This window comes from Chrysochloris asiatica, unplaced genomic scaffold (assembly GCF_000296735.1).
Source record: "Chrysochloris asiatica unplaced genomic scaffold, ChrAsi1.0 scaffold00022, whole genome shotgun sequence".
In the NCBI taxonomy this organism is placed as follows: domain Eukaryota; kingdom Metazoa; phylum Chordata; class Mammalia; order Afrosoricida; family Chrysochloridae; genus Chrysochloris; species Chrysochloris asiatica.
The window spans coordinates 15,300,237-15,310,644 of NW_006408540.1; the positions used below are offsets into that span (position 1 = coordinate 15,300,237).

General features: G+C 40.0%; 1 protein-coding gene across 2 annotated transcripts in view; it reads left to right on the forward strand.

Annotated features, from left to right (window-relative positions):
* Positions 1-8,895, forward strand: part of DGKH (diacylglycerol kinase, eta) — a 251,394-nt gene extending 242,499 nt beyond the window's left edge. The window contains exons 28-30 of one of the 2 annotated variants that reach the window (XM_006837609.1): positions 648-756; positions 3,064-3,194; positions 8,809-8,895. In XM_006837609.1, coding sequence (XP_006837672.1) covers positions 648-756; positions 3,064-3,194; positions 8,809-8,895 — 327 coding nt within the window. The remainder of the gene's footprint in view (positions 1-647; positions 757-3,063; positions 3,195-8,808) is intronic. The other variant, XM_006837610.1, reaches the window with a different exon arrangement.
* Positions 8,896-10,408: the final 1,513 nt, after the last annotated feature.

Genomic DNA, 10,408 nt, shown 5'->3' on the forward strand with positions numbered 1-10,408 from the left:
CTCGAACAAGTGAAAAATGGAATTCAGGTGAACAAAAGGGCGCATCAGTGTGTTCTCAGAAGAACATTAATCATGAGGGTTTTTTTTGACAAGGTTACCACTATCCAATAATATTTAATAACTAACTGGCTGCACAACGGTTAAGTACTTGACTGCTAGCCAAGAGGTTGGCAGTTCGAACCCACCCCTGGCTCCACAGGAGACAGATCTTATAATCTGCTTCCATGAAGATGGGTGGTGGTGCTGGTGGAGATGTGCTGTTGAGTTGGTTCTGACTTATAGGGACCCTGGATGGGGTTTCCCAGGCTGTAAATCTTTATAGGAACAGAACCCCTCATCTCTTCTGTGGATTGGCTAGGAGCTTCAAACTACTGACCTTGTGGTTAACAGCCCAACTCACAACCCACTACAACCCACAACCCAAGTTGATTCTGACCAGGCCTTGTTTCCATGAAGATTATAGCCGAGGACATTCAATGGGGTGGTTCTCTTCTGCCAGACTGAATTGCTATGAGTCAGAACAATCTCAACAGCATCTAACAACAACATAATTTCACTGTTCATAACTTATTCCTATGCTATCAGAGTGAGGCATTTTCGGTCTCTTAACATCCTCAAAAAGTTATTTTCTTACCCAATTTAAACAGGAGCCTCCAATGGATTGCACCAAAAGAAACAACAAGAGCACAGTATTCCGTATAGTGCCAAAGTTTAAAAAGGAAAAGGTTCCAAAGCCGAAGACAAGTTCACAACCTGGTAGGTGGTCCACCCTGGAGGGCAAAGTATAGCACTATGAAAAACACAACTTGTTAAAATCCTATCCTACCTAACCTAAGTTACAGTGTTCACCAGGAATTGATAGTTGTGAACCCCATAAGAAAAGGTACGTACCGATTTGTTTCTGCTTGGTTTGATGGATGTTAGTGGGTCTGTTTTGATGGTTCTTTATCTTTATCAATAGCAATACAGGGCGCCAGTATGTAACCTTGTTTGTTTCCTCTCAAAGTTCAAAATCTAGATCTCTTTAGTAAGCAGAACTTAGAAACTTTCATTTACTTCTTCAGCTTATTCTTTCATCTAACGTTCCATATTCTCTTTCCCCTGCTTTAAGGACTTACTACTCCATTTCAACCCTTCACTAATAACAATCTACTGTGATACCTGCATTTTCAAACAAAGTGTAACTGTCTTTGCTGCTTGCTTACCCCTAGAGAAGAAATTTACTGCTGACACCTTCAAATTCTGCGTAGGTAGTGGGAGATGCTTTTCATAATCAGATCATTTTCTAATTCTTCCAACTTCACTTTCTCTTTTAAAAAGTGATAAAACAATCTGTGATATTTATAAGGCAGCTATTTAAGGGAAATATAAAACTAAATAAAGCAAGTATACCTTCATCTAGCCAGTCAATGCTGATGAAAATGCATAAGATAGTGACTACAGTTGCTGAAAAAAATAATATAAGCCAACTCATCTTAGAGAGCAATGCTGACGCCATTCTATCGTGGCATAGTAAATTGAGTAAACCAAATATTAATTGCTATCATTGTTAATAGAAGTGGAATCAACAAAGGCAGCACTTGAAGTCAGCAAGAGCACAAACAATGGCTGAGTGCCCAATATCAGATTTTAAATTTTAGCTAGCATTTATAGCTCATTTCTGACTATAGTTGGCTTCATATATGGTCAAAGGAATTACAGTTAATTCTCATTATTCAGAGATTTCATATTTGTGATTTTGTTTACTTGCTGACATTTATTTGTAACTCCCCAAGCCAATGTCCACGGCACATTCCCAGCTGAGGTCAAACAGGATGAGCACTCCAATCATAAACAAGTGTCCATTTTAGGTCTATTTAGTGACACACTTTTCACGCGTCTGTGCTTTTTAGTTGGTGATTTTTGCAGTTTAAAATAATACCCAAGCATAGAGCTCAAGTGCTGCCTAGTGTCCCTAAGTGCAAGAAGGCTCTGTGACGTGACTTGTGGAGAAAATACATGTGTCAGATCAGCGTTGTAAAGGCATGAGTTGTAGTGCTATTTCTCTATATGAGTTTAATGTTCATGAACCAACAATATGTATTAACTAAAGTGTCTTTAAACAGAAACAAGGTTATGGATTGAACAGTTGACAAAATCTGTTGTTACCAGAGGCTCTCAGAGACCTAATCCAGTATTTCCCCAGGAGCAGCAGCTTAATGTTCAGTGTGACTTTATAGCATGTAACTACTGTGAAGGATGAGAATTCCCTGTAATCAGAGCTAATTTAGACTTTGTGTCACTAAGCCTAATCATGTGGAATATATTTTTTATGCCTACATCTATTCTTCACTTATTGACTGTCTTCTTATCCAACATTTCACATTTTCAGCAATAGCAAAAAATTATCTATTTTGCACATTAGTGTCGTCCGTCTGGCGCTGATGTGCAAGGAGAGAGTAATGTTGGCTCTGATAGTTAAGACCATGCGTCAACTTGGCAAGGCAAGGATTCTTAGTGATTTGGCAGCTGTTGTTGTTGTTGCTAAGGTGTTGCCATCGAGTTGGTTCTGACCGATAGCGGCCCTGTATAGGGTTTCCGAGGAGTGGCTGGTGAGCTTGAGCCACTGACCTTGTGGTTTACCCCAACCTTGCAGTCCAGCATGTTAACCCACAGCGCCATATTTGGAAGTTATGTAATGATGTAGTCATCCTTCATTCTGTGCTCTGATGTGGTTGTCCTTCATTTATGCATAAGGCCAATTTTCTCATAATGATCTGTGAGGAGTGGGGTGAATTTTGTAGTTTGAACTGCTTTAATGAGGGAGCAGGACTAAATCCAAAGGCCTGGCAGGCAGCACAACAGTGAATGTCTTTGTGTAGCCATATCCTTGTGTTTATTGGCAGTTTGTAACCTGCATGGGGGGAAAAAAGAAGGTGAAGCTTTGTTGGAACAGCACCTTTAACCTGTCCCTTCGGCTAGCACTGCTGCTCAACTCTGTTTTGCATCTTCTTTGGCCAACCTTTGCTTTGTGATGCATTGAGCATGTAGAAATTAAGGGGGTTTTGCTCTTAACTTTGGTAGTTCAGAAATGGGGCACAGAGGAAGTTGCTGCTTGGCTGGATCTGCTCCATTTGGGAGAGTACAAAGAGATCTTCATCCGCCATGACATCAGAGGGGCTGAACTTTTGCACCTGGAAAGGCAAGACCTGAAGGTATTACCTTTGTGCTACTTTTCCACTTTTGAAATTTTGTTGCAGAACAGAATCCTTGCTCCTGCCTTGCTTCTGTTATGTGCTTCTAGCTTGGCTTACGTTATACAAATGTGCTGTCATCTCACATGCATTGTCCTGTGGCCTGAATTCCTTGTGCGTTCTCTAAACAAGACTGTCCGCTAACTCTTCCTGTCCAAAGCCATTCACCAACCACCAACTAATAGAGCTAAAACTCAACATGAACTTGGTACTTCTCAGCATCCGTACGTGCGACTGCTGCTGTGCTAATACTTTTCAAATGGATCGTTAACTGACAAAATGACTAAAAAATACGTGTAATGTAAGGTTCACAACAACAACAGAACGAATTCAGAAGACCAATTATAAAGACTTTCTAATAAACGGAACTAGATTAGAGACTTATAAAACCAGAAAACCAAACCGATTGCCGTCAAGTTGATTCTGAGGCTTGTCACCCTTTAGGAAAGAGCGCAAGTTCCCAAGGCTGTAAAACCTAACAGAAGTACACTTCCACATCTTTCTCCTGCAGCTGAGAGCTTTGGCCACTGTGCCAAACTCTTGAAAGACTTAAGGAGTCCAAGTGTGGTGCCTTAGGATAAGCACTTGACCTCAAGGTCGATTTGAACTGCAAGGCAGGTGGTTCAAACTCCCCAGCTGCTTATTGGAAACCCTATACAAGGTTGCTCTGAGTTGCAACTGACTGGACGACACTTAACAACTCTAGTTATACAGTTTTGCTGGATTTCTAAATTGACCTCTTTTGTAAGTCACATGAACAACTCGACCAATAAATTCACATTTTCTTTCCTTCACTTAATTGCTAAAATTTTACTAGTCTCGAAAAGAAAATTTCTTTCCTAAATGAAACTTTACAACAATGCCTGTCTTTTGTTAGAAAGCGGCTCAGAGCCTGACTGTCTTTCGCAGCAGGAAAGGAAAGCTCTCTGCTCATGGTCTAGCACATTCCCTTTTCTCTTCTCGTTGGGGACTCAACAGGAGCAACAGCACAAGTCTGCGTCTGTCCAGGAGTGAGGCATGGGCCCTTGTCATATGTAAGGGGGCTTCGGAAAGTTCTTGGGAAAACTCCATTCTCTCTTCAGTCCACTTGTTACCCAAACTCTTAGAAGCTCCCTCATATTTTCTTCCCCCAGCCTTCCATTTTAATATGTTTGATTTATAGGCAAGTGACCAAAGCCTTCAACATTTGTTGGAGTCTGACCTCTTTTTGGAATGAGGAATTGCTAGAGAAAACCCACTTTTAAGCTCACTATTTTTTTTGTATACCAAGTTCTAAAATTCATATAATTTTGACAACAGTATATTTATGAAGTGTTTGCCTCTATCTATAAATACGTTAGCAAAGATCTCTGAACAGACCGTGAATACTATTGCATGTAGGTCATTATTAAAGGAGAGCCATGAAGAGTTTTATCACGTCAAAAAGTAAATACTACTTCTCCCAAACCTTTTTGTTGAGCATAGCAATAAAATGATAAATTAGTTCACTCGCTTAATTTCAAGTCACAAGTGAATGCATCTCTGACTGAGGCCATAAGTTTAGTAAGTAATAGTGCTAGAGTTCATAATGGAAAAGGCTTTAGTATTTAAAATGAATCCATAAAAAAACAAATCTTTATATTCAAGATATTTATCCCTGGCAGGCAATGATATTTAGTGAGTTGTTATTGCTGTTAAGTGCTGTTGAATCAGTTCTGACTCACAGCTACCCTGAGTAGGATTTCCTAAGAGCAGCTGGTGGCCTTGAATTACTGACCTTGCGGTTCAGCTGACTTTACAGTCCAGTGCATTAATCCACAGCACTCCACTAGGACTCCTATTTAGTGACTTGTTGTTGTTGTTGTTAAGTGCCATCAAGTTGATTCCAACCCATAGTGACCCTGTATAGGTTTTCCAAGGAGCAGCTGATGAGCTTGAACCACCGAACTTGCAGTTCAAATGACTTTGCCGTCTGATGCATTAGCCTCCAGCGCCACACCAGGACTCCTTTTAAATACATTATTTCAACTTCTCTAGGTGCTGTCTGCCCTCGACAAGCTTGCTTTTGATTTGCCATGAATAATGTGGTGGTTATGTGCCATGGAGTCTGTTCTGACTCATAGCGACCCCGTACTGTGTTTCTGAGCCTGTAAATCTTTAAAGCAGAAAGCATCTTCTTTCTCCCGCAGAACAGCTGGTAGTTTCAAACTGCTGACCTTGAGGTTCTCAGCCCGATTCGTAACCGCTACGCTACCAGAGCTCCTTAAAAGAATGTGTTTGCATGTGTTAGAGACACTCACACGATATGTGTTTTCTTTGTATATGTATCTGTTGTGGTAGTGGCGGTGGTGGTGTGCCATGGAGTCGATTCTGACACATAGCAATGCTGCATAGGGTTTCTGAGCCTCATCTTTCTCATGCGGAACTGCTGATAGTTTAGAACTGCTGACCTTTAGGTTAGTAGTCTGACTCGTACCACTACACTATCCATAAACTATACAAACTTACTGATGCACATGACGAGTGAAGTAAACCTTTGCAGAATCAAAAAACAAAGCTCACGTATGTACTGAGTAACAGAGTAATAACACTTAGAAATTTAAAAAGTAAAATAAAAATAAAATGAAATGGGAACAGTTAAAAATTCAGCTTTTTCCTTCCGTTACATGGGCTGTTTGGTTTTTCATTTTTAATACAAATTACATCCTCTCCCTTACAACTCTTCTCTTAGTAATTTATATAGGCACCGTCCACTTTTAACAATTTTGGTTCTAAATTTGGGTCTTGAGAAACAGAAAAAGGAAAGTAATTTTACAGAGCGAGCCCTCTGTAGCACAGAACTCTGAAGCTAGGGAACGGTCTCTCCTTGTTCTTGGTGGCTGTGGACGTCAGAAAGGGCACACCCCTCAGAATAAAATCTGTGTTCGGTGAAAGATTATTTACTCCCTAGATAATCTCACCCGTCGCCACTACTTCACAGGCTGTTCTTAGGCGCTCTCCAGTCGGTTCTGACTCACAGTAGCCCTGTATAGGGTTTCCAAGGAACAGTTGATGGGTTTGAACCTTGGATCTTGCAGTTAGCAGCCCAGTGCTTATCCTACAGCTCCACACCAGAACTTTACATGTTGTCGTTAAGTGACATGGAGTCAGTTCTGACTCATAGTGACCCCACATAGGGTGTCCGAGGAGCGGCTGGTGAGCTGGAACTGCTGACCTTGCAGTCCAGCGCATTAACCCGCAATACCACACCAGGACTCCAGGACTTTACATGTTGTTGTTAAGTGCCATCGAGTTGGTTCCGACCTATCGCAACCCTTTATAGAGTTTCCGAGGAGTGGCTGGTGATCTTGAACCACAGACCTTGCAGATCAAACCGACTTCGCAGTCTAGAGCATTAACCCACCAGAACTTTACATACTAACTGTTATATATATATTTCCAGCCCTTACCTCATTTATGAACTGTAGCCTGTCACCAACTGACTGACTGATCCTTGGATATCACACAGGGATGTCAGCCAAACCCTTGATTTCCTGTTCCACTCCCATTCTTCCCCCTTGCCTAGGTTCTGCATTTTAGGAAATCACACCTCTGTTCCAGATGCTCAAGACAGAGAAAAGAAATCCAGATTCCCATTTCACACCTTCCTCCTGTTTATCCTTCTCCCTGCACCCATCGAGGCCATCACCAATCCATGTTGATTTGAGTCTCCATTCATTCTCTTCATCTGTTTTCCACAATCCCAGTCCAACCTACTGTCACATCAGCAGCGCCCTAGCTGGCCACTCACTAGCCTCTACTCTTGTCCTCTCTCAAGCATTATCCACTTTGCAACCAGACTGATACTTTAAAAGTAAAAACCAGATGTATCACCTTTCTGCTTAAAACCCTTCAGAGGCTTCGTGTTGTTTTAGGATAGAAACCCACGCCTTGATGGAGACTTACAACGTTCTGCCTATTTAGTAGTGGGTTCTCTGCTGTGGTGCTTAACCGCAAGGTCAGCAGTTCGAACCCACCAGCTGCTCCACAGGAGAAAGAGGAGACTGTCTGCTCCCATAAATAGTTACAGCCTTGTAATCCCTATGAGTTGGAAGTGACTCCATGGCAGTGAGTTGATGGAGTCACTGGCCCACCTAGTCTGGCCTGATTTCATTGACATAAAAACAAAACAAAAACCACTTTAACTCTTTGACATCAGAGTGGTGTATGCTCATTGCTGCATTTCTCCCTCTATCTTTCACCCGGCTAACTCTGCTCAGATTTTGACTTACGTGTTACTTCCTATCACTGAATCCTCCAGATAGCAAAAAGGAGTGCTGGTGACGCAACAGTTAAGCATAGTGGCGACTAAAGATGGAAAAGGGAAGTTTTTTATAAGGTTTGTTGGCGCTCAAACATGCAAACTGACTGCTTTGTTTTTCCTGCTGCCAGACAGACAGTAGGAGAGAATGAAGAAGATGATAAAGACGCAGTGTTTTTGTCTGACTGGTTCAGAATTGCCAGCAGCATAAAGTCTATGGGAGAGAGAAAACGCACGTGTATCGACTTCAAACAATTTTATGCATGCCACTTAAAAGTTTAAAAATAAATAACACTCTCCATGTACAAAACAGGAATCCTTGTCTTCCTGGACCAATATTCTCGTGATGCCTTAGAATCCTGCATTAGAAGTCATCTTTATACCAATTTTTAAGCATTTCAAACTCTGTATTGTGGCTTCAAACATTAGCAAACTGGTTATAGGCTTTACAGTTAAATCAACTGTGGGATCTAGAAGGTTTAACCCCTTCATTTAGTTTTTCAGAGAATGTCATGACCTCCTTGGATAGGTTTCATTCTTTTCCTTCAGCAGATATTTGATGATTGCCTGATGTGTTGCACACTGTAGTCATCATCCATTTTTGGAGGTTAAAAATTGAATTCTTGGTACTTTATGGGAAGGCAGATCTTTAAGAAAATAATTCTGAAAGAAAGGAGTGTTTAAGTGAAAGCGCCAACTAATAAATACTATGCTTAAGGTTTTGTTTTTTTTAATTTTCACATATACGTACAAAATTTAAAGAATATTTAAATACCCCTCTCAGTTCAAAGAACCTAAGTGCAACTGTCAATTCATTAACTAACCAAATGTAGTAGCAGACACTGGGACTTTCATCAAGGATTTGACTTAAAAATTTTTTTTGAGTATTTTAGCACAGAAAATGTTGCTAGAGGGACTAATTGTGGATTCTGTAGTGTCATTTTCATTTTCATCAGAGACCCAAAAAAGGCCTTTGTTTTGGGGGAAATAAAGACACCTATATTAGTTTTGACTCTTGAAGTACTACCATTTCTTAAGAGTTTTTTTTAGGACATCACAGGTGAGGATTTGTGCAGGATGTGATTTTTTTTACTGATTGCTGGGTTTTTTTAGTATGTCAGATTTTTGTTTTATAGATTTGTTTTCCTAACATTAACTTTGTGAAACATTGAAAATAAACTAAAATGGATGAACTGAATGTTAATTATATTTAATCTTCATTTTCTCCCACCAATAAACCTTTCTCTTTTTTTCCCCTTCTCTCTTGTCTTTTTCTATTTATTTTTCCTTTTTTAGGACCTAGGGATACCGAAAGTGGGTCATGTGAAGCGAATTCTTCAGGGAATTAAAGAGCTTGGGAGCGCTTCCCAGTCTGAGGTGTAATCGTACTGGTGCTATTCCTTGGGAGAGAAGTAATTGCTACTTAATACAGAGTTCTTGGAAGTAACTTGCTGTTTTTGTAATTTTCTATATAGATAAGGAAGTACCACTGAAACACCTCTTTAGCTTGATATTTTGTTGTGGGTGAAAATTAAGATTTGAAATATTAGAAATTATTTTTTTTGGGGAAAAAAAAAAGCCCCAAAACATTCCATGAAGCCATTTTTCTTACTGTGCAAACCTGACTTGTTCAAATATGTTCACATTAGTAAAAAGGTAGGAGGGGTCTGAGACAATTGCATTGTCTAAAAGGATAAATTACAACGATCAACATGTCTACTCTCCTTACTCCTGATGGAATGTTCTTATTGTGTAACCACATAACAACATGTAGCTGAAACTGTTTCCGTTTCATTATTGGAGGCATCGGCTTCTCCTTGACAGTGATGAGAAGGAGACTGGGATACATCCAGTTGTTTAGTGGGTCAGATTGGTATCATCTCAGTGGTCACAGAATATGCTTAAAACCCCTCAGATGCTCTGATGGAGGGAAGTCTTCATGTACACGGTTCCTGCCTGACACTGCCTTTCTTCTTCTTGCATGTCACATCTAATGTTGTAAGACTGTCACAGTCTTAATGTCAGTTTTCATAGAATTTAATTTATTACTACCCAAGTACCATTTGGTTGGTTAGGGGCACTTTTCTTTAATGTGGAATTTTACATAAATATTGTATCTCAAAGAACTTGTGGACATGTTTCTGTGCCACAATCAACAAATGATAGAGATCCTTTGCAAGCCAATTTTGTTTCAACAACAGTAGGTGTGCAAAATAAGAAAATTCTCTGTGTGTTTCCATAAAGTGCCATGCTCTATTGCTGAACAAAACTTACTATAGCTTTCTAAACCCAAACTTCCACATTTTGTTCTTATGCTTAATTTCCCTGTCATGATTATCTACCATTCTGTTGGGGCTTATAATAATAGTAGGCCTTGACACCGAGGAACTCCCACAGGTCTGAGGTTGGGTAGACTGAAGGGTCATCCAGACTTACCCACTAGCTTAAAGGACTCCTGCAACAAACGTCCCAACCAAGGAGACGGCCTCTTTTGGCTTTAAGACTTTACATTATGGATGTGGAACCTTTTTTCTGCCAAGGGCATTTGGATATTTATAACATCATTTGTGGGCCATACGAAGTTATCAACTTAAAAATTAGCCTGCTATATTTGGTCAAACATTTAATTAATTCACCTCTAATATGGTTGCAACCGCGGTTGCCTTGGCAGGGCCAGACATTCCCCACCCCTGCTTTTCATTATTATTACTATTATTATTGTTTTTCTTATCAACATCATCATCTCATTTAATTCTTATGAGGTAGATATTGTTTTCCTTTTTATAGACCACTGGTCAATGGGCACTTCCTGTTGTTTATTTGTTTCTCCTGTGGAATTGTATGTAAAAATTCTATATTTAAGAATTTATGAACATACATAGTTTTGTTCATTAGG